We start from the raw sequence: 25,216 nt of genomic DNA, 5'->3' as shown, positions 1-25,216 counted from the left end.
TACTCCGTCTCTTTTTTAGCCCAGAGGAACATAAACATGTTAAGCACATGATTCTTCCTCAGAGGCCAGAGCTAAATCAGGCTGAATGTTAAGGAAACAGTTGGAGGGACTGTTAATATTAGTGACCTATACTGGACGGCTGTATTGTTGAGCTGTGAAAAGAGCCGTGCTATTTTTAGGGTGGGCCGCACAGATCCGTATAGCCTGAAGAGTCTGATAAGGAGCTGATAGGAGCTGGAGCAGAGATGCGGCTGCAGGAGTGTCTGCTTTTAGCCTTTTCAAGCCTGCTATCTCTCCTGTAGAATAAATACCACTTCCTTCCTCAGGCAGCTGCTCTGCTGGTGACCTAAGTCCCTCCAGACCTTTGGTATTGTTACAGGAGAGCTGCTCTGGCCTCTGTATTGAATGAGCTCCCTCTGAGTGTGTCCTCTGCCAGGGTCAGGGGATTGGTGGGACTCCCCCAGGTGTGTTTGTGTTGTGGACATCTGTGGCCTTTCCTCTCTGTTGACCACGTGAGACTGTGTGTTTGTTATGAGTATCATGAGTATGAGCAGCAGGGGGTGAAGCTGTTTAGAGCTTGTTTGGCCTGTGAAATATACTAGTGCATCTCAAAAAAAATTAATATAATATTAAAAAGTTACTTAATTTCAATAATTCAGTTTTAAATGAGAAACTGACAGGTGTTGGACAATGAAATTAAAACACCTGGTTTTTAGAGCACAATAATTTATTGTCCTGACGGACAGTTCTGGTGGAAACAGGAGATTTTGTTTTTTAGCACCCGAACATCCGTTTCAGACAGCTTCCTCTTACAGCGTCCACAGTTAATCCTGTTGGATGTGGTTGGTCCTTCTTGGTGGTATGCTGACATTACCCTGGATACTGTGGCTCTTGATACACCACAAAGACTTGCTGTCTTGGTCACAGATGCACCAGCAAGATGTGCACCAACAATTTGTCCTCTTTTGAACTCTGGTATGTCACCCATAATGTTGTGTGCTTTGCAATATTTTGAGCAAAACTGTGCTCTTACCCTGCTAATTGAACCTTCACACTCTGCTCTTACTGGTGCAATGTGCAATTAATGAAGATTGGTCACCAGCCTGGTCAAATTTAGCCATGAAACCTCCCACACTAAAATGACAGGTGTTTTAGTTTCATTGTCCAAAACCTGTAAATATTATATAGATGTATTACACACAGAGTGATCTATTTTAAGCATTTATTTCTTTTATTGTTGATGATTATGGCTTACAGCCAATGAAAACCCAAAATACAGTGTCTCAGAAAATTAGAATATTATATAAGACCATTTGATACTTTTGGCATTGTGGGCAGTGTGCCAAGTCCTGCTGGAAAATAAAATCTGCATCTTCATAAAAGTTGTCAGCAGAGGGAAGAATGAAGTGCTGTAAGATTTAGTGAGAAAACACTGCACTTGATAGACTTTGGTCTTGATATAACACAGTGGAACAACACCAGCAACACAATATTTCAGGGTATTTTTGCGATATCGATATACTTGGTGATATAGGAAAACAAAAAAATAATTTGTTAATTTCAGGAATATAGGATAATAGCATACAATAATATAATGCAGCAAAAAATATTGCAGAATGTTTAGTGCATGCATATAAACTGCAAACTAAAACAATTATACAATACATTCACTTAAAGCTTCACAGTGAATAATAGACTACTTTTAAGACAGAAGAGCCCTATTATCACAATATGGATTTTTAATATCATGATATTTCTGTGTCACGATATATTGTATACGATATAATATTGCCCACCCCTACTCCCAACTATCAGTGACCATCAGTAAATTTTACATTTCATTTGGAAATTAAGGAAGCAGAGTCTGGAGGAAGAGTGGAGAAACACACAGTCCAAACTGCTTGAGGTCTAGTGTGAAGTTTCCACAATCAGTGATGGTTTGGAGAGACATGTCATCTGCTGGTGTTGATCCACTGTGGAGCAATGAAACAGCAACTTAATAATCTTAAATCTCTTAACTTAATCTTAAATCTAGTTTAAAGTCTAGTATAAAGGAGGAAGCAAAAACAAGCATTATACAAATCTGACTCCTATTACAGAAGTTATATTATATATTTATAAAATGAAAAATCTAGAGTTTTTCAGACAATTACAAACAAATAACTTAATGTTAATAATATATATTATTATTTTTTTTAATTGTGTGTGTGAGAATATTTTGCTACATTTGGTGGCAACAAACTAATCTATAAACTAAGCTATAAAGCAGAAAACATATTATTAATCAACTGTGCTCATTTACTTGCAATCCTATAAATAAAGGTGTTTACATGGGTTAACAAAAGTATTTATAAATAGCTGGTAAACCCTACAGACCTGTATGTGGAGCCACATTTCAATTCTTTATACTCAAATAACGTAACATTTTTTTTTCATGTAGATTTCATAGCAGATATTGGATGTTTAGTGGTAGAAACTAATATATGTATCATTTATAACAGATTTAGAATATGTATAGTAGTTACTGAAGAATTAAAAATTTTAAAAATGTAAAAAAAAAAAAAGAAAGAAAGAAAAGTACATTACTATTAAATAATTACAGATGAACTAGTTAAACTGCATAGGGTTACTGCACACTGTAACCATCTAAAGCCTGATATTGACTTACAGACATTATCTTGCGCAGCCCTATACTGGTGATATTAAGAAATTGATTTGAGGTCCAGAGATAATTTGCTTAAATTCAAATAATGCCAGCATAACAGTTAACAGAGAGCGCCACTCTGTTAACACTGAGCCCTCTGTGGCATCAGTGTTTGCTGGTTTTTTGACTAAGTAAAGCTCTTAAATGGCCTTATTGTGCACTATGGTGATATGAAAATTCTACACTGCTGTGCTAAGACCTCTGAGGTCAGCCTGGCTGAGTACATTCATTCTTATTCAGGTCTGTTGGGTGGAGCAGGCGGCGGCCAGAGGCCGGGCCAGCGTTTGCAGGTCAGTACAGGCTCTGGAAACGTATTGTGGACTGTGGCTGTGTGTGTGTGTGGCCTTCAGTCTGTTGCTCAAGGAGTTCTTGTTTAGTTTGAAATGGCCACACCCTCAGTGATGTCATTTCTAGTATTTAATGCTTAGTACTTGGTTAGAGTGTGTTGTGTAAAAACAGTACCTTGTACTCCCTTACTGACCATGTTGACACTTGTGTGACCTTAACTTTTTAAGATATCTAGTCATTTTAGTGTTTTGTACAGTCATTGCACAGAGGTTTGCATTTGCATTCTGTATTTTCAGGGATCTCATCAGAACAAACCTTCTATCTTAGAAAGACTAGAAACTTTTCAAAGGTAATTTTAGAAAATGTTTGACCATAAAAAATCTTGGTCAAGTAAAAGATATTAAGTTTTACCTTGTTTAAAAGAGTCTCAAATATGTACAATCTCTTCAGACATCACCATTTGTAACATAGAGAAAAATGTAGTTTTTTAGCACTGCGTGTGTCTTTAAGAGGTAGGGGGGAAGGGTGAGGGGAGGAGTGTGTCTCTGAGCAGCTCACTTTTTTTTCAAAACAGAAATTCCTCTCTCAAGAGTTTGGCATTTCCTCTGAGCTCACACACTCAGCGCCTGCTCTCTCTCTGTCTTTCACACAGCGCTTCCAAGACAGAAGAGGGGGGATTTTCAAACAGCCAGAGTGAATGGATCAGGCCAGCTGTTCTTGTCACACGAGGAACCCGTGAAGGAACATCTGGAACGTAAACATCAAGGCAGAGGACAGAGAAGCAACGGAAGTGTTTAGAAGTTTGAAGAGTCGGTTCAAATACAGCAGAAGCAGAAGCAGCGCTTACAACAACTTAGAGGAACATCAGCTCTACCCTGATCCTCAGCAGCTGGGAGGCTGGACCAGCATGGGCTAGCAAACCCCGGGACCACTGTGTAAGCTGAGACGCCTGGGCTGGAGGAGTAGGATGAGTGTGTACACTCTAAACCTCAGGGTTTTCTGGCCTTTGGTCACTTGCATTCTTTGTGCCTTGCTTCTGCTGCATCACTTCATCCTTCGAGACTCAGAAGAGCAAGGGGACGGGTGCTCAGATCAGGGGCCTGGAGCCATTCTTCTGTTCAAGTATGTCCTGGCTTTTGCACTCTGCTACTTCTTCATAAAGTACTGTACGACTCAACCTGGCTCTACCAAGCGTGGCTTCCACAGAGCCCCTGAAGTTCCTTGCAAACCAGCAGTGCCTAAGAAAGAGCTTCTGGAGGATCACTATGAGAAGCATGTGCGACTTTCTCCACATGTTCTAGGCCACAGCAAAGCTCATGTGGCAAAGCTGGTGAGTGTTCTGGTCAAGGTAGGCCGGACTGATGTACCCCCTGAGTCCTCCCTGGCCTTCCGGGGAGACTTTGTACAAATTGGCAGCTCATATGAGGAGCACAAGGTGGGTTCACCGGACTGCTTTGACATTCTGGTACCTCTACGTTTACCTCGTGGACTCAAGTTGGAGCCTTGCAACTACAACGTCACCAAAGGAGGGATACCGCTGGTGACTCTGGAGACCCCGCGTAAGTCAGAGTGGATTCGGCGCCACAAGGCATTCACCGACACCTTCCTGCATTCGCAAGGTTCTGCAGGATTCCACAGGTTAAGCCCGGATTCTGTCTTGCGCTGGTTCTATTCCACTTCCCAGCACTGCCTATCAATGGTACGTTTTCCGTTTGAGCAGAGATGCTCTCTCAGCTTGTCCCTCGTTGAGAGCCAGCGGGTCCAGCTGCACCTCACCCCTCGCTCGGACTATGTCTGCTGCCACATCTCCATGGGGGTTCGCTTAATCCCAGCCTTACCTTTGGGCGACAATGCCTTCCTGGTTGCAGCTCCTGGAACTCAAAAGGGGGAGAACCTGTGGACAGTCTACTTCCCCAAGCAAGAGCAGAAATTGCTGGGCTTCCTGAAGAGCAAACTTCCAGCCAACTCCTGCCATCTGAAGTGCCTTCAGTTGCTCAAGGAGGTACGAGATCTAGGAGGTCAGACATTAGACCAGCAAGCTGGGGCTGAATGGAGGGGGGTGCTCTCGTCCTATGCCCTGAAAACCGCATGGATACGTCTGCTGCTCAGCACACCCCCTGAGGCCTGGGAAGAGTGCCACTTGGTCGACAGACTGGAGGACTTGCTACGGTGCTTAAGAGACAGCCTGCAGGCCAGGAATCTTCGTCATCTCCTGCTTGGGGGGGACACAGGGCTTCTGCCAGAATCTGTTGCATTGCCAAAGCTCGTAAAGGAGACAGTACCGTCCAACTTGTGGGCAGAATTCTGCTCTGGTTCTCTGGACCTGGTCTCTGCACGTCTAGCCTTTTCCTGGGCTCACCTCCATCGCCTCATTCGCCTTGGCCGTCCTCAAAGGACAACCCTTGGACGAGGGGTCCATTGCAAGCACATCGATGCTGAGTGATTGCCTTCACTCTTACTTGGGAGTAAACGTTTGTGTAACATACTCTGATGTGATCTCTAATGGCATCTTAAGGAATCCGTTAAGGTTTGGTTCAAAATAATATGTAAAGAAATTGTGTCAAAACGTGCCTTTAGTTTGACTCTGTTTGCTTGGTGTTTTTAAGATAATATGAAGACTAGAAATAGAAAAAACTGCAAGGGACATCTTTTTGAGAACAGTGTTCTTAATGCAATACATATTATTAAACCAAAGAAAGTATTTAATGATCATACAGCACTGTGCAGAGGTTTTATGCAACTAAGCACACTATTTAAAACATATTCTTTCAGCAATAAGATTTATAGAATAGTTTATAGTGTAAAAACTCTAGATCACTCCAAGAGGAGAGCTTGTGATATATTTTAAGGAACACAGTGATCTAAAATTGCTGGTTTTGTTTGCTTATCATTTGTATTTATTGCAATATTAGTGGTATTGGTATTGCTTAGGAAAACTCTTTTTCAGAGGTGCCTAAAACTTATTCACAGTGCTGTAGTTGTTTTGTTTTTGAGAGTCATGTATAAAAACAGAAGTACTGTGCAGTACTGTATGTGTAGTTTATAGAAGTAATTCTTAAAGTACTGTAACTTGGTGCTGATATGAGGTAAAAAATAAGGGTTTATTTAAACTTTAGAAGCCATATTGCTGCTTTGTTTTCAGGTTGTAGGTTGTAATTTCCATGAAATTCTCATTTGCAATTTTGGTACTTGTGCCTTATGAAAGCTTTGAATGCACTCAATGCCACACATGCCATAACAGGCTTCTGCACATTGGCTGTAGATGTAAAGTTAAATAGAAGGTTTAAATATAAACGTGTGTACTAGAGGTTTAATAATACAACTGTACTTTCATGAAAGCATGGAGCGGTACACCTCGCAGGGCTGCAGTGTTACTTCTGGGTTGACTCAGAGTTCCTGTGATGTCAGAGCTCCTGGGGGAGCGTTGTCTGTGGGTAGAGAACAGTCAGAACAGGTTAGGCGCCAAAGAGAGCTCATTTTTCCACAATCCCACAGCATTTAGAAGGCCAGCATGAGCCCACTGATATCCTGTAGAAAGGATATGAAACTCCCCACTAGAAGCAGGTCTCAGCAGGCCCATCTGGACACAGCTGTCCTGTTCTAAATGTCTAAAGGGATTTAAAAATTATGTTGTATGAATTGAAACATCACAAATATTGTGTTATCTCTCAGGAGCACTCTGAATCATCGTATGTTTACAGCCAGGCGTTATACTGGAACAGCCCTCAGAAATACATCACAACAGCCTTTTTCCATGTAGTATGTTAAGCACGGGTAACCGGTTTGGTTGAAAAAGTAGAGTAGAGTAATGCAATAAACTTACTATACTCAATTTCAATGTAGACACAGTTGAGTCATTTTTCCATTGCAGTGGCAAATGGTACAAAAAGACTAAAATCAGAGTTTTTGTAACGTATCATTGCTGTCACATGAAAACATGACCATAAAAAAAAAAAACAAGAATGAGCTGCTTACTGAATGTGTCTGATTCACTTTTAAAATTTTACCTACATTTTAAGAAATGGGTCTGGGCTCTTGGGTTCAAATACATAGGTTAAAACAAATACAACAGCAGATTTCATACTTTATGTAAAGTGTATCTTCCTTTGACATTTCTCCCAATATATTATATTATATATATTCTTCCAATATATTAATGTTCAGTTTTTTAATGCAGTAACCCTGATGGTTTTTTTGCATAACGTGGCTCCAAACTACTTAAATACAAATGTAAACCTAGAATTCCCATAGTGTTTTAAAAAATCTGCTTTAGGAACTGAAGAATAAATAGACTGATATGTTGTTTAAACTTGGTTATGGTTTATGCTTATTTTGAGTCCTTAAATTGGCTTATCGTTTGTCACTGCACTGGCGAAAGACCTAGTTACTGCAAAAAGTTAATTGAAAGGGAAAAATATAAACATATACAGCCCTGAAAAGAATTAAGAGACCACTTCAGTTTGTGAATCAGTATCTCATGATCAGTATCATATTTTGCTATTTATAGGTATATGTTTGAGTAAATATTGTCATTTAGAGCATTTATTTGCAGAAAATGAGAAATGGCTGAAATAACAAAAAAAAAAGATGCAGAGCTTTCAGACCTCAAATAATGCAGTTTTTAAAAAATATTTAAGAGTTCAGAATAATCAATATTTGGTGGAATAATCATGTTTTTTAATCACAGTTTTATGCTTCTTGCATGCTCTCCTCCACCAGTCTTACAGACTGCTTTTGGATAACATTATTCCACTCCTGGTGCAAAAATTCTACCAGTTCAGCTTGGTTTGATGGCATCCATCTTCAGTTTGTTAAAATCAAGGAAACTCATAATTTTTTAAGTGGTCTCCTATGTTATTTGCATGAAATATATTTACTTCATTATGTACCAGTGGGAAGTGCTTACTGGCAGCAGGCGCAAAAAAAGTGTTATTGACCTTCTTTCACATGTTTTTCATTTTTGCACTTCATCCTTAAAAAATGGGTCTAGACTTGCTCTGGGAATCCCAGCATTTATAAGACTGTTTGGGTCATTAGCAAAGGATGATTCAGACAGACTTGAGCTTGTGTTGCTTCAGACGTTGCTCTGTTTGTGCCACCGGCTCCATGAGGAACTGCGGGTGGTTTCGGTTCAGCTGCTTTGGTACTTAAAAGCAGAACAGCAGCTGAAATAGGGAAACAAGTATAGCACAAGCGTTAGCATGTAAGAAAAGTGTCACTTAGAACAAGCTATATGACATGCAGATGGCAGATGTCACAGCCATAGAAGTTCTAGAGGCATGAAAATGAATGAATGTATTTTTATTTTTTTTTTTTTTTAAGTATGTATGTTTATTGTAAAATATATTGTAATTATTGTATATAAACCTGAAAATAAGTGGCAATCTGTACAAATGAATTTGTAATTTATTTCTTGCATGTATTTTTATACATGGTCTAAATAAATGCCTTATTTTGGATACCAGAATTTTGCATGATTACAATGTTTCTTCAGAGCTTCCAGAATTAACACAATGATTTAGCTGTGGTAGGCCTGCCACAATAAGATTTTTTCGAGGACGATATATTGTCCCATATTCTTGTCATTTTAGGACTATTTAATGCCACCAACATAATGATAACAGAAAAGCATAAAAAAGCAAAATACAAATTAATAATTTATTAAAAAGGCCATAAAAGGCCTCTCAGCAAATCACATTGCAGGGTCGGAATGAACTATTAACTGATTATATATCTATAATCACATTCCTTATCAATGTATTTTAAACTGTACAATTAAGTTGAATTTTAGCTGAGGAGCAAATGAATGAATAAATGAAGCTCCCTGTTTGCCTTGCGAATATCAGTTAGTTACAGAGCTATAAATGCTGTATATCTCTAACAACACTACACCATTTTGTTATAGCTGTATCTTTATTCACCGAAAAATTCTTAAATATTTATAGAAGACGGTCACACATGTCAAAGATTATTTTCAAGAGATTCTAGGCTGCTCAAATGTGTCTTTAGGAGTAACTACACTTAAATATGTTTCTTTGCAATAATAAAATATGATGCTTAAAATGAGATGCAAATATTTAGTTTAGAAGTTTAAGTTTAGATGAAGATAAGATAAGTTTATTGAAAGATTTTGAGTTAAAGTGGACGAGAAAATACAGTCTGGTTTGGCTGGTAAGCGGCACTGTTTGGCTTGTAAGCGCTGCATTGTTGCTAGGTTACCTGTATGTGGTGGAGTAATACATGGAGAGCTTTGGTTACAGAGCATTACCAGCTGATAACGGCACTCATAGAACACCTTCCAGCCAACTAACTGTGGAATAATTATGATAATGATAGATAACTACAGTCTGTAGTTATATTGACCTCAGAACACCGTAATGCGGTTAGCGGTTCAATGTTAGCCAAACCCAGTAAAAAGTACTGCACTGTAAAAAATGATTTTTTGACTTTGTAAATACAACAAGGACAATTAAAGTAATTTCTACATGAAAACATCAATTCTGAGAATTACTCAAAAATGTAATGTATAATTCAGTGTAATACTTGGAGTTTCTGCGTAATTGTGTGTCTTCCCATTTAGTTAAATACATTCAGTAAATTTAACTGTAGTAACTGTAGTAAAAATTACTGAAATGTTGTCATCATTACATTAACTAAAGAAATTCAAGTAAAATGTTGCCAAAAGAACGCTCGTGTGACGTCAGACGTTAGACACGCCCCAACTTAATGCGGGGCGCTAGAGTGTGGCTCTGGGATAACAGGTACTGCCTGTCAGATGATTGCTGAACGCGTCTTTCTTCATCCTTTTATCCAGGTGGGAAATAAGTAAATGTTGAAGTGTATAATGTGATATGGGTATAAGAGTGTTGATATGGGTATAAGTGTGTTGTGTGTAATATGAGCCGCCCCGGTATCGTGTTAGCGTTAGCTACCGCGGCTAATTAACTCGGCGCCTGGCCACCGCTATTGTTTGCTAATTTCTCCGGATAGCATTTAGCTAGCCCCCCAGCTTTATGACAAAGTGCCCTAGTCTATTCTCCCGCTAGCATTAGCTACCTCCTCTCAGTTACCATGAGGCTAGCCATGTTTACTGTGTATTATATGACTCCCGTTAGCATTTGCTAACTCCTCAGTTACCACGAGGCTAGCCGAGCTTACTGTGTAGTCTATGGCCCTCACTAGCATTAACTGCTTGCCTCAGTTACCACGAGGCTAGCCGAGCTAGTATATGGCCCTCACTAGCATTAGCTACTTGGCTCAGTTACCACGAGGCTAGCCGAGCTTACTGTGTAGTATATGGCCCTCACTAGCATTAACTGCTTGCCTCAGTTACCACGAGGCTAGCCGAGCTTACTGTGTAGTATATGGCCCTCACTAGCATTAACTGCTTGCCTCAGTTACCACGAGGCTAGCCGAGCTTACTGTGTAGTATATGGCCCTCACTAGCATTAACTGCTTGCCTCAGTTACCACGAGGCTAGCCGAGCTTACTGTGTAGTCTATGGCCCTCACTAGAATTAGCTACTTGGCTCAGTTACCACGAGGCTAGCCGAGCTTACTGTGTAGTATATGGCCCTCACTAGCATTAGCTACTTGCCTCAGTAACTATGCCCTTGGCCAGCGCTTTTCCGCGGGGGTTTCACCTTTTGCCTCAGTAATTACTTGTGTGCGTGCGTGTGTGTGTGTGTGTGTGCGCGCATGTGCGTTTGTGCACCAGAAATATAATTTTACAAGTTTTTTATTTTTATTTTTTACCCTAGGTGTCCCACCATTCTTTGACATAAATTGACCCAAAAAATGATTCTGAATCTCTGGTCTGAAGAAAGCAGTGTTCCTCATATGTGGTTGAATATTGTCTCGTGAGATGTTTGAGTTCATTTTATATCATTCTGTGATCAATTGTTTCTGGATTACTTCTCTTAATTGTATAGAGCAAGAGCTAAGCTAAATTGGGATAGAAGATAAAACTAAGACAGGTCAAGTGGACATTTGTTAAGCAGTTAACCAGTTAAGCAGTACTCTTACAAAATGCCCATAATTTTTCTGTGTGTTTTGTGTTTAAAAATAAAATTATATTTTGTGGATATTGTGTGTCTTCATTTTTCAGGGAGGTGTTTTAAGCAGTGCCCATTATTAACAAAATACTTGGAGTTTTTAGTGTAATATGTGTACTAGTTTTTTACCAGAAATTTTAATCAAAATGTAACTAAGTAAAAAAATACTTGCTTTCAGTGGTAAATATTACTTTGGTATTACTAATAAAAACTGTAAGGAGATGCAAGTAAATTTTACTTAAAAAAATGCTATGTTAAATTTACTTAGTATTTCTGTGTGTAAAACGTGTACAAGGTTTTTACTAGTAATTTTTAATCAAAATATAACTAAGTAAAAAATACTTGCTTTCAGTAGTAAATTTTACTTTGGTATTACTAATAAAAACTGTAAGGAGATGCAAGTAAATTTTACTTAAAAAAATGCTATGTTAAATTTACTTAGTATTTCTGTGTGTAAAACGTGTACAAGGTTTTTTTAAGTAAATCCTACTCCACATTTTTTTCAGTGTGGAGTGGATTATCTGTTTTCTGAGATACATATCTGAATTAAAGTCTGAAATTTCCTTTTATTCCTCGATTCCGTGTTTCCAATTATGTTTTGTGCATCATGGAAACCATAGGGCACTAACTGTTTACAGTTCTGTTAGAGCTGTTAAAGCTCCTTTAAAAAAATCAAATTATGAACTGAAGCATTTACTGTATGCATTGTTAGTTTAGGCACTGGGATTTAGTCTGGATTGTATTCATTTCCTTTTTTAGCAGGAAATGAGAGGAAAGTGAGTTAAAATACTGCTTGTACATAAAGATCTTTGTCTACCAGTTAAAGTCTGCAGAACTTTGTTTAGTCACTGCATGAGTCAACCACACAGCAGGAAGTGAAGAAACAGGGCCTTGAGAAACATGTAATCTTCCTAAAAGTAGATCAGTCTCATTCTATTTATTCTTCTTTATTTTCTGAGAATCTTTTAGGATGTCTTATGAACAGAGAAGATATAAACAAAAAGGATAAGTCAACATTCATTTTTCTGCATAATAAAATAGAAAATATTAAAAAAATCTCTACAGAGGTGGTCTGTTGTGAAATGCCATTCTAGAGAAACAAACATTAGACGTTCTTATACTCATATTATATAGTACTGTGCAAATATTTAGTCACAGGTTAGTAAAACACTACCCTGATAGTAAAACACATTGAAAAAAGTAACTTTTAAAAGTTTTTGCTCGCATTACATCTTTTAAGGTTAATGATCGAAAAAGAACCTTAAACAGCCTTTATTGAACTAAAATGTATTGGTCAGTGTTAAAAATCTGACATTAAATCAATGTTCATTTTAAGGTTTTGAATGTTTGAGGCTCTGAATCTACAATCACAATGCTTTTAGGTAAAAGGTGCTTCCCACAAATAATAATATGAAGGATTATTATTTAAATTTCCATTTCTACACTGCAAGAACACAGTACAGGCTATGAGAATAGAATACACACAAGATGTACATATTTAATTTAAGTAAATTCAAATACATACAGTACATATAAAACTATAACATTCAATCAACATTGAATTATTATAAAATTAATATGCACAAATTAGTCAATTAATCTGGTGATGGAGATCAAAGTTGTTTCATTGTTGGGTATCATTAGAATGAGTGAGAGGGTTATACAAAACATGTGGGTGGCACTGAGGGAATATTTTTTACAGTTTATAGTTAATCTTTCTTTAGAAAAATAAGCGTGGAGTAAATATATGCAAAATGATGCACCAAATATTTGGCAACTGAAAATATTTGGCAACTGAAAACAATCTATACAACAAAAATAACAAACAAAAAGCACTTGCCACTGCCAATATAATAAGAAAAAATATTTATACATTTAACATATAGGATTTCTTAAGCAGCAATTACTTTTTAAGAAACTGTGTAAAACATTTTATATTTTAGATTCTTCAAGGTAGTCACATCTTGTTTAGATGAGTTGCTATGCAGTGAAAAGCCCCATTTAAAGGCTATTTTAATGTTATAATCCATATTATGGCAAGAATTACTCAACTAAATAAAATAAAAATAAATAAAGTGTGAATGTGAAACATTTCAAGAACTCAAGTGCAGTCGCAAAGACCATCAAAAACGTTAAAAGGATGAAACTGGCTCTCATCAGGACCACCCTAATGAAGGGAGACCAAAAGTTACAAGCCTCAGAACCCGCAAGTTAACACAGCCTCATATAAGAGCCACCTAAATGATTTACAGAGTACTTTGGTTTGTTTAACACTTAACGGGTTTACTACATGATTTCTTATGTGTTCCTTCATATTCTGGATGACTTCAATAGTCATTTACAATGTAGGAAAAAAACATTTGAATTGAAGGTGTGTCCAAACTTTTGACTGGCACTGTACAGGGGTTGGACAATGAAACTCGATCACCTGTTATTTTAGTGTGGGAGGTTTCATGGATAAATTGGAGCAGCCTGGTGGCCAATCTTCATTAATTGCACATTGTACCAGTAAGAGTAAAGTGTGAAGGTTCAGTTAGCAGGGTAAGAGCACAGTTTTGCTCAAAATATTGCAATGCACACAACATTATGGGTGACATACCAGAGTTTAAACAAGTGAAAAACTATTGGTGCACGTCTTGCTGGCGCATCTGCACGAGCCACAGTATCCAGGGTAATGTCAGCATACCACCAAGAAGGACCAACCACATCCAACAGGATTAACTGTGGACGCAAGAGGAAGCTGTCTGAAAGGGATGTTCAGGTGCTAACCTGGATTGTATCCAAAAAACGTAAAACCACGGCTGAATTCAAAGTGCACCTCAACTCTCCTGTTTCCACCAGAACTGTCCGTCAGGACAATAAACTGTGGTCTAAAACCAGGTGTTTCAGTTTCATTGTCCAACTCCTGTAGATTCTTTACATTTATTCTGTTCCACAAACCATCCATCCATGCTTCACTCCTGAAGCAGTTCTCCACTGTGCTCGCTCTGAGCTGAGTAATGGTTTGTGCAGTGGGTCAGCAGGCTGGCTGTTTCTCTCTGTAATGAAGTTATACTCTGTCTTTATCGAGCCTCTTGTTTAGACTGATGTGGCAGTCTAGATTACACTGTGGCGGGTCAGGGTACACCCACAGGCTGCAGGACATTACCTCATCTTTTCTAATTAGTGCTTAATTTATTCACTTACTGAATCGAGGTCGAGGCCGGCGGTATGGCGAGGCAAGGAATGAATGAGCGAGTGAATAAGAGAGTTACACAAAACATGTGGGTGGCACCGGGGGGATAATGTTTGTTTACAGTTTAGAGTTAATCACTGTATAGAAACATCACTGTGGGGTAAATATAGCTCAAATTATGTGTGTCTTAATGTCATGTCTTTGTAATTCATACATTTACTAGGGATGCACTGAATATTTGGCAACTGAAAATATTTGGCAACTAAAAATATTTGGCAATCAATAATATTCAGTTGAAAACAGCATAAAAAGCACTTGCCTTCAGTCTGGCATTTGGTAAAATAGTGAAGAAAAAGTATAATTAATACCGCACAGTGACTAGTTATTCAGTGTTTCCTTCTACAGAGAAACAGAGGATTACTTAAGCAGCAACCTCACACCCCTCCCTGATTTTTATTTATGTACATCCCCCCCAATTTCACTAGACCAATTCAGAGAGAACAAGGCCTGTTATGCTCTCTCGGGGCTCCGACAGCTAATGGCAATCTACATGACCAGGATTCGAACCAGCGATCTCCCGATCAAAGTAGCAGAGTGTAAGACGACTGGACTGATTTAAGTTCGTTTTTACACTACATTTACAAAATTAAATCAAATTAAGCATTTATCATCACTTATCAAACTTGCTATCAGTTAAATAATTTTCACAAACTGGCCGATTCTCTCTTAAAGATACAAGCAGTACAGAGGGCTAGGATAGTTTTTGCATTTCTCTGTAAAATTTCACTCACTGGTGTAGCAGTGCAGAGGTACATTTCTGATTAAAATAGCAATTATGAGATACATTTCTTATTAGAAGAGCAATTATGTGGTACATTTATGACTGTAATAGCACTGCTCAAGTAAATTCATTATTTAAATTGCAGTGCTAAGGTAAATGCATTGCGTTTTGTTGGTTTGTCTGCTGGAATATTACATGTTACATGTTTTTAAATTGTAGTTTATAGTAATAGATTTTTGATTGAGGTGGCAAAATGAATGAAAACCTTATTCAGTATTTGATATTTTGTTTTGAGTCAAAGAGTGAATTTTGTTGGGTTTTGATGCATGTCTAACACTTATTTACTGGTATGAATAAGTGAAAGTTACAGTATATCATGGTGTATGTGGTGTGTACAGATGTGTATTTGGTGTGTACAGATGTGTATGTGGTGTGTACAGATGAGTTAAAGTGTTAGACTAACACTAGAGGTCACTGCAATCTTACATTTATTGTGAAGCTTCTTATTGCAACAGGTTCTCAGAGAGAAGAAGAAGAGTGCATGAGGTTCACATTCTTGATCTTTTCCCAGCCTACTTAATCCCCTAGTAATAAACAGTATATCTTTGTTTCTGTAATTTTAAAACTGAAACTATATATATATATATATATATAGACAAAAGTATTAGGACATCTGCTCATTCGTTGTTTCTTCTGAAATCAAGGGAGAAGTGTTGTTTGCTTTTGTTGGAGTCTCTACTGTCAAGGGAAGGTATTCTACTTACAGCATTGCAGTGAGGATTTGTTTGCATCAAGTGACTGTAGTGAGTGTTAGTGAGTTCAGGATGTTGGATGATCACAACCCGCCTTATTTGAAAAGCATCAGAATGAGCTCCATCATTCCAGAGCAGTGACTTGCCAGACCCTGGCATTATCAGGGAACTTTTGAGGGGTGTCTGTTATAGAAAATGTATGTCATTTTAATAAAACCTTAATAAAACCTTTTCAAATGGGCATAATGCCAACAGCAGAGGCTGACACATTCACATTTACAACAGCTGTGTTATACACAGTATTTACTGAGAACCATAAGTGTATAAGGCTACCTGTTATTATGTAATTTCAATGTAATGGTAAAATATAGAGTAGAACTAAATAATTAAAAAAAACATACAGTATTTTTCGCTCCTTTTTGGAAGGAGCACATAAAATCCTTTAATTTTCTTAAAAACCCACAATGTGTCTTATGTAGTTTCAGTACAGAAAAGCAGTATTAGCATTAGCCGCTAACTGCAGCACTAGCTCTTTTCGGGGTTCAGAGGTGAGGTTACCGTACTGTAGTCTGCGTGATTACCATGTTAAAACAAGCTATGTGGGATGAACTGCTAGCTGATAGCACCCTGGCTTCAAACACTCAGAGTTTCTCAGTGTAGCGTTGTCGGGTGGCATTGACTAGCGTTAAGCGCTGCTCACCACAACTAGCGCTGCTGCTAACCATGGCTAGTGCTGCTGCTAACCACAGCTAGCGCTGCTGCTAACCATGGCTAGCACTGCTACTAACCACAACTTGTGCTGCTGCTAACCATGGCTAGTGCTGCTGCTAACCACAACTAGCGCTGCTGCTAAACACAACTAGTGCTGCTGCTAACCATGGCTAGCACTGCTGCTAACAGCGCTGCTGAAAACATTGGAAATCTAAGCTAACTGTATATAAACGGATGCGCTTTACTCACCCAAATAAACAGTTTTCAGGAGAGAAATCTGTTTAGATTAACATCCAGCACTCGTTTGACTTTGAAAATATATATATTTTTTTAAGATTTACAGTTTTGTTTACTTAAATAGACCAGAAAATAGACAATAATTGATAGTGCATCTTATAATACGGTGCGGCTTATAGTCCGTAAAATGCATGTACAATAAATTGTATATTATTATGTCATAGAATGCCCTCATATACTGCACCACTCTGCTATGAGCGTATTTCGACATAAAAATATTGAACAATGTCAAATCTATTGTTAGGCAAAGTCTCAGGCACCAAGTAAGTATTAAAACCATCTGTTCACCATCAGCATCAAGCTACAATAGCTCAGGGTAACTTGGTTTACATTAATTGTGTGGAAAGTTCAAATCATTGGAATCATTGGAACGCCTATTAAATTAAGAGTATTTAAGAGTAATTAAGAGAAGACCAAAGCCTTCCTTTTTGACCATTATTGCTCAGTCTGTTCATAGCTCTGTTTAATATATCAGTTAAAACACAAGATATATGAGTTACATTTGATTTCAGGTGCAATAAACCTTTCAACTATTCAAGCCACATGGCATTCCCTTTAAGACCCAGGTGCCTTCTGACTTCTGATTACAGTTTTAATGGCACAGCTACCTGGATGTGTCGGACAGTGGCGCACCAGTGTTTTCCGTTGCCTAGATAGCAATACATCAGAAATTGTACCTGAGCCGTTTCATTTTGAGACCATCGTAGATGTATTCACAAGAATCGTTGCTATTTAAGCGACGCAGATGGACGGTGTGAAAATAGACTCTTGGCAGGGTGTAAGCTATCAATGAGCATCTTGATAGGGCCCACACCTGTATAAGTTGTAAGGTGCTATCTTGTAAGTGTGGTTCCTGGTCAGCTTATTGCAAGGCAACAAGAATCGGAACTGGAGTAAGGTATGACTGGATGATTCATTTTTAAAGTTCTCGTTTCTAAAAAATTCTCAGTACGTTATAGAAGGCAAGGGGACACCAAGGGGATAAAGATCCTAGATTACAAACATTTTAAGTGATTCAGACTAGAGAAAACTCACTATAGGTGTAAAAACCTTGGGCAAACCAACCGGGAGTGTTTGGATCCTGGTTATGTCACTCCTGCGCCTGCCTGTGAGTGCATGACGCAAAACACATGCAGACAGGATTTGTGACACTTTAGCTCCAGGCAGATTTCATTATCCTGATTCAGCTGTGATTGAATGAAGTGATGTTGGTGAAACTCTAAACCATGATCTCAGCAGTGTGTGTGTGTGTGTGTGTGTGTGTGTATGTGTGTAAACACTCCAGCAATCAAGGCCGGCCTGCAGTCACACGGGCGATACAACAGCAGGTCATGTGCCCCCGCCGTTTCCAGGGAAACTTTCTTTAAGTTTGGAGCAGCCAGCCCACTCTCGAGACCGCCAGCAATGACTGTTCAATCCTACAGCCCTCAGACAGCTGACTGTGTGGGAGTACACCATCACACGCACACACACAAACACACACATCACGTCCTGTACTGGCCAGAGGAAGACGGCCTAACTTTTTTTCATGCAGTATGCATGAAATGTGTGTTAGGAAAGGTGTGTATGTGGGAGCATGGGAGTGTTATGATGTACACTGTCACACACACACTCACATCCTCTACAATTTAGTGATTAAAAGACGCTAGACAATCTGCTAACACCTACGATTGGTGTTTCTTTCCATTCTAAAATCTTAGGCCGTTTTTCACTTTGCAAATCTGGACCACACCAAGATCAAAATCTTTGTTACATTGTGTACATTTGGCAAGTTTTTGTTTCACACTGCAGTTTAGTAACCGAGTGAACTTAAAAACTTTACTGCATCCTGTCCTCATCAGCTACGTGTTCAGAGTCTCCCTAGACTTCACATTAATTGGTTTGTAGAATGCTGTTAGTTTGGGAGTTGCTTTTCCAGGTGTTGTGTTTTCGAATTTTGTGAATTTGACTTCTTTTTGCAGGCCTGTGCATCTCGCAGCAAAACAGATCATAACAGAGTATCCTTATTTTCCTTTTATTTCTGTTGATAAAAATCTGCTAATCTACATTTACAGCAGATACAGAAATCCCCAGAATAGCTGTTTGCATTCATATTTCTGTGTGACGCATATGCACGCCAAAGAAAGTCGGATTTCAACATCGGTTCTTTTTTCTAGTTCTGTTTTGTTTTAAGGCTGCGGAACAGTTACCCCACTGTTATAAATACAAATCACACTTGAGTGTCCCCCTCATGGGAAGCAGTACCTGTGCATTTGTTGAGAAGCTGAGAGATTACGAAGTGTCATCTATACAGAATAGAGCTGCACTTTATTGGAAAAAACTGACATGCAATACTGCAATATATATTGCAATAGTACAAAAATACTGGAATTTTCTGCAGATTTCACCAGACGTTGATCCAATGTCATAATACCTTTAAATAACTATAAAATTAATAAAATCCTTTTATGTCAGATTGTTGTTGTTTTAATATAATTTAACATTGTATCTGACATTGCACTCTCTGTGTTGTGACTATTGTGCATGTGCACATTGCAATAATGATATAAACTTTCTATGTTCTAAATTGATACAATCCTAATTAGAAATGAAAGAAGCATGTGGTGTGAGATTATAGAGTAATATTACAGGATTTTACACTAATATGACCCCACATTAGGATTATGCAACATTACACAGTTCTGGAGAGAGGTCTCCTGGTGCTCCACCAAAGTTCCATAGTGCAGTAGCAGCATTCTGGTATTACAGTGAACCATCAGTCAATATATTGGTTTATCATTATTTTGAAGCTGCTGTAAGGTACAGTTGCTAAATAATGTTGCTTTGGTTTGTGTTGAGGTAAATGTATCAGCTAATATACACTCAGCATCAGAAAAATACCTGCACCCAGAAGAAAGTGTTGGATTGCGATGCTACTCAAATGAAAGATAAAGATTACCAGAAAGATTACATGATAACAAATTTAGAATGATATGAACAACCTACACAGATGTAGTTTGTAACACATGTGTAACACATGTGAAATGCTGCAACATGCTGCCACTATGATCGGAAAATCACTTGTTCAAATCCTGGTTATGCAGCTTGCCATCAGCTGCTGGAGCCCTGAGAGAGCACAATGGGCCTTGCTCTCTCTGAGTGGGTAGATGGTGCTCTTTCCCCACATCACTCCAAAGGGTGATGTCCGCAGCAGAAGGCGTCTGTGAGCTGATGTATCAGAACCAGGTCGCTGCGTTTTCCTCCGAGAATGCTGCATTAGCAGCAGTTTGAAAAGAGGCGCTGGCTGACTTCACATGTGTGGAAGGAAGCATGTGCTAGTCTTCACCCTCCTTGTGTTGGGGCATCACTAGTGATGGGGGAGTCCTAATGAGTGGGTTGGGTGATTGGCTGTGTAAATTGGGGAGAAAATGGGAAAAAAATAGAAATAAAATGATTTAAAATGTTATTTGTGTCAAAACATCATTTATATACAGTCAAATACAAGCACATCACGTGTGCTTAAGCTGATGGGGATATGTTCCCAGCATTGTCTGTAATCCTGCACTGCGTGTACACACTGCTTTTAGTTTAAATGTCAGCTGTAGCTCAGAGTGGCCAGTATTGCCTCTGTTCTTGGCTTATATTAATGCTAATGGCCAGACTAACAAGATAGCCCATTATTAAGCTGCAGTTTAAATAGATTTCCTCATAAGTTGGCAAGGATTGATCCTGATGATGGGAAAGTTGTGTTTATGTGGTTGAAAGTCTTTAATGGAGCACTGACTGTACAAGTCAAATATTATTTGAACATTTTGCAAAAATTAAACAAAATGCTATATTTATTATTTAAAAAAAGAAGACAGAAAATCTACTTTCAGGCTGCCAAAACGCAAAATGGATTACATCAATGTGCCCTTTGCACCCATGACTTTGCATTTACTTCATGTGTGAGGCTAGAAGCATGATTCACCCAGCACCATGCTTAACAGTGGGATAGGTGTTTGGAAAAACAAAATCTTTGTTCATTGTGACCAAAGCATTAATTCCAACTTTTGGTCTAGATCACTGCATAATATATGTCATCCACTGATTGTAGGTTGATAATGTAGAAAGATCAACATTGGTATTATCTTCACCTGAAAGTTGTTTTAATGTTAAATCAGATTGTGTGATCTTATATGCTAAAGAGCTTTTTAATTAACAATGGTTTTAAGGTAAGATTTATTCTTTTCTTTAAAGATTTATATTCCTAATTTATTTGGCCAATTGTCCCACCCATACTGCTCAGCTGCTCAGCTGTATATCCCCCATCACTGGTAATAGCACAAAACAAAAAGGGGGTGAAGACTAGCACATGTCTCCTGATGCAGCATTTCTGAGTAGCCGGCGTGCTCAGAGGAAAGCGCAGTGTCTTGGTTCCGATACATCAGCTCACAGATGCCTTCTGCTGATCAACATCACCCTAGGAGTGATATCGGAAGAGAGCTCCATCTACTGACCCAGAGAGAGTAAGGCCAATTGGGCTCTCTCATGGCTCTGGCAGCTGATGACAAGCTGCATGAACAGGATTCAAACAGCGATCTCCTGATCATAGTGTCAGTGCTATAAGACTTAATTCCTATAGGAATGAATGGGGAGCTAAGGTTTGTGCACTTTTCTAATGTCACAATAATTCAAATACACAACTAACACCCAATCAACAACATTGGATACCCCCACAAGCTGGCAAGCACTAATCAACCCCATAGAAACCACTTGAAATTGCAACACGGTAGCAATAAGTTCATCTAACAAGCACTTATAAGTACAGGGGTTGGACAATGAAACTGAAACACCTAGTTTTAGACCACAATAATTTATTGTCCCGAAGGACAGCTCTGGTGGAAACAGGAGAGTTCAGGTGCACATTGAATTCTGCCGTGATTTGGGCAGTCGTGGTTTTATGTTTTTTAGATACAATCCGCGTTAGCACGCGAACATCCCTTTCAGACTGCTTCCTCTTACAGCGTCCACAGTTAATCCTGTTGGATGTGGTTCGTCCTTCTTGGTGGTGTGCTGACATTACCCTGGATATCGTGGCTCTTAATACATCACAAAGACTTGCTGTCTTGGTCACAGATGCGCCAGCAAGATGTGAAACAACAATTTTCTTTTGAACTCTGGTATGTCAACATTTATGTTGTGCGCATTGCAATATTTTGAGCAAAACTGTGCTCTTACCCTGCTAATTGAACCTTCACACTCTGCTCTTACTGGTGCAATGTGCAATTAATGAAGATTGGCCACCAGGCTGCTTCCATTTAGCCATGAAACCTCATACACTAAAATGACAGGTGTTTCAGTTTTATTTTCCAACCCCTGTAGTTGTAGCAGTAGCTAGTTGGATAGCAACCCACTGGCTACAGCCTGAAAGTGGGATCAGATGTTGCACAACCATTTTCTAGTTTAAGAAGATGAGAAGAAGATGCGCCCCGAGAGATGGTGCTTTTTATGGCGGGGGTGCTGAATTCGGAACAACACCAGCAACCCATTGAGCAGTGAGTAATGACAAAAGTGTGCTCGGGCACGGATTGTTTAAACGTGCTGTGAGTGCAGGCCAGTGGGGAGTAGGAAGGGGGCAGAACCGTACATATTTTTTTAACCAAGCGATTCAACCAAACTGTTTCTAATGTAAGCACCACATGAGTTTTTGTATAGCCAGAGCCCTTCTTTTCGCGAAAATTCCTTATAGGTACTATTTTTTAAATGTAATTTGTTATGACATTATTACACTCATCCCAGTATAAAGCTAAGCCCATCCACACAGAGCGTACAGCAGAAGTGAACAGTAGTGTGTGTGTGTGGGGGGGGGGGGGTAGCAGGTGGTCTAACACAGCCTGCCTCTTGTAAACTCCCTGTGTAACGTTGCCTTGGCAGCAATTAGCCCCTTCCCCTGCCTGTCTGCCTCCCTGCCTCCCTGCCTGCCTCTTCTCAGCCTGAGCCGCTTTTCTGACAGCAGGAACAACAAGTGGCCACTGAACGACTAGATGTTGTAAAACAGAGAGCAGGGGAGGCGGGGGGCTGGCGGGGGGAGGCGTGGACGGAGGTACAGGGCAGAATTTGACATCCATCTGTGCTCCTGTAAACCTGGATGAGTCATTTGGAGCTGAGAGGAGCGAGGGGGGTGAGGGGGGGTATCTCTTCTCCAGGGACTGAAAAGCCACTGCCTCTCGTATTCTCAAATCACCAACCAGGAGAGAAAGAGAGAGAGAGGGAGGCAGAGAGATGGAGAAATAGAGAAACAGAGGGAGATCAGAAGCTTCTGAGTGGGTGGGGCTGGAGAAGAAGAAGATGATGATGATGATAGGGAGGAGGGGAAGTTAGAAAAGAGAGAAGAGGAAGAGAGAGAGAGAGGCAGGGAGAGGGAGGAGGGGGCTAGTGGTCATCATCAGTCCTCTTACAGCAGATATTTGTAAGGATGGATGGTGGAACTGGTCCAGTTCAGTTTTACTGAGAGGTTTTATCCTCCAGTTTCACTGTTCCTCTGTTCTTTTCAGTGTTTCTGCGTTTAGTTTCTGTACTTTTGAGTGAAGCTGGATGTAGAGAGCACGATGGTGCTGTGGGAAGGAAGTGAAAAGGTGGGACGAGACTGAGGACAGGATGGCGTACACACAGGTAAGCCTCAGTAACTACTGCCACATCATCTACATCTACATCTACTAGCTTCTCCATTCTGTATAGTGTATATCTGTATCTACAGCACATGCATGTGTAAATACATATTCATATATGTGTCAGTATATTAAAATAATGTGTCTTTTGTGTTGCATAGTTTGGGTTGCATACAAACACTGTGTAACAATACTTTTTTTTATGATTTACTCTAAATAAATGAATGTTAAAGCACTTTAAAAAAGGGAATTCTGCAGTTTTCTTTAGCCCCTTAACTGGCCAGCATTTCTGTAAATTATCTGCCTTAATTTACACACCTTAATCTAGAGCATTTTAATCAGAAATGACATAAAAAAAAGGTTTCATGTTTGATAACAAATGTTACTGAAAATTGTAATACTGAAGTAAATCTGCAACTGTCAAATTACAGCTCTGTAAATAAAAATAAGCGACCACTTAAAAATTATGAGTTTCTTTGATTTTACCTAATTGAAAACCCTCTAGAAAACAAACAAGAGGAAGATGAATGATCAAAAGCCATCAAACCAAACTGAACTGCTTGAATGATTTTTTGCACCAGGAGTGGAATAAACTTATCCAAAAGCAGTGTGTAAGACTGGTGGAGAAGAACAGGCCAAGAAGCATGAAAACTGTGATTAAAAAAACAGGGTTATTCCACCAAATATTGATTTCTGAACTCTCAAAACTTTATGAATATAAACTTGTTTTCTTTGCATTATTTGAGGTCTGAAAGCTCTGCATCTTTTTTTTTTGTTATTTCAGCCATTTCTCATTTTCTGCAAATAAATGCTCTAAATTACAATATTTTTGTTTGGAATTTGGGAGAAATTATGTGTGTAGTTTATAGAATAAAACAACAGAAACTGATTCAGAAACTTAAGTGGTCTCCTAATTTTTTCCAGAGCTGTATAATGAATAATTATCATAAAATTGGTGATTTTCTGAACTTCATTTTAAAATCAATATTTTTCTGAATACAAATCAAACATTTAATGTCCTCAAAAAAAACTTTAGTTTTATTACATTTGTCAGTTTTTATGTCTATTTTCAAACATGTAGAATTGCAAGGTTGTTACTGATCTGAAATGATTAAGTATGAGTATAAGTATAAGTATTTTACACATATATACACCTGTATACGAGCCAAGACCTATTAAGGGGTTAATGTACAAGGTGGATTTTATGTTATGTCTGCAGTGCTGCCTGCTTAGGTTAAATAATACTTTTAAGACATTTAGTGACATAATTTCTTTTTTTACAAAAGTTCTGAAGGAATTTTAGTTATTAGTTGTGTTATTTTCATTAAATATCAAGCTAGTTTAACGTGGCCAAGAATTCTCTGTCCACCCTGTCATCTAGGGATAACTCCGCCCCTTTAAGAAAGCAACCCCTGACATCAGTGACATCACAACCTTCACACTGTTTTATTTTTTTAACATTGTAAATTTAATATTAAAGACTATATTAAAGTTATACAGGAACACATGTGAAATTATTCTGTAAACAAAAAGTGTTAAACAAAGCAGAATATGTCTTATATTTTAGCTTTTGAGGACAGATCTCAGTGTATTCTTGAGGTAGAGTCACCTAGAATAGTTTTCTCAGCACCTTGAAGGAGTTTCTGGAGGTGCTGAACAATAGTTACTGCTTTTCCTTCACACTGTGAAGCTCCGGCTCATTACAAATATCCTCAAATCACCATCTAAGTAGATCAGGTTTAGATAATAATGCATTCATTAGGCATTACAAACATGGCAATGAACATTTACGAAAATTAATAACCCCATTATACAACACTATAACT

At 38.7% G+C, this 25,216-nt stretch overlaps 2 protein-coding genes across 2 annotated transcripts in view; both read left to right on the top strand.

Annotated features, from left to right (window-relative positions):
• Nucleotides 1–3,562: 3,562 nt before the first annotated feature.
• On the top strand, nt 3,563–8,459 carry LOC103039513 (ITPRIP like 2). The gene has a single exon (XM_007251036.4). It carries the CDS (start codon nt 3,960–3,962, stop codon nt 5,433–5,435), a length of 1,476 nt encoding a protein of 491 aa, XP_007251098.3. The 5' UTR covers nt 3,563–3,959; the 3' UTR covers nt 5,436–8,459.
• A 14,653-nt stretch (nt 8,460–23,112) lies between these two features.
• The window catches only part of syt17 (synaptotagmin XVII), a 51,790-nt gene continuing 49,686 nt past the window's right edge, over nt 23,113–25,216 (top strand). Inside the window, exon 1 of the mRNA XM_007251035.3 lies at nt 23,113–23,394. Coding sequence (XP_007251097.2) covers nt 23,380–23,394 — 15 coding nt within the window. The 5' untranslated portion in view covers nt 23,113–23,379. The remainder of the gene's footprint in view (nt 23,395–25,216) is intronic.

The sequence above is a fragment of the Astyanax mexicanus genome, chromosome 19 (assembly GCF_023375975.1).
Source record: "Astyanax mexicanus isolate ESR-SI-001 chromosome 19, AstMex3_surface, whole genome shotgun sequence".
Classification (NCBI taxonomy): domain Eukaryota; kingdom Metazoa; phylum Chordata; class Actinopteri; order Characiformes; family Acestrorhamphidae; genus Astyanax; species Astyanax mexicanus.
This window is presented reverse-complemented; position numbering and strand designations above follow the sequence as displayed.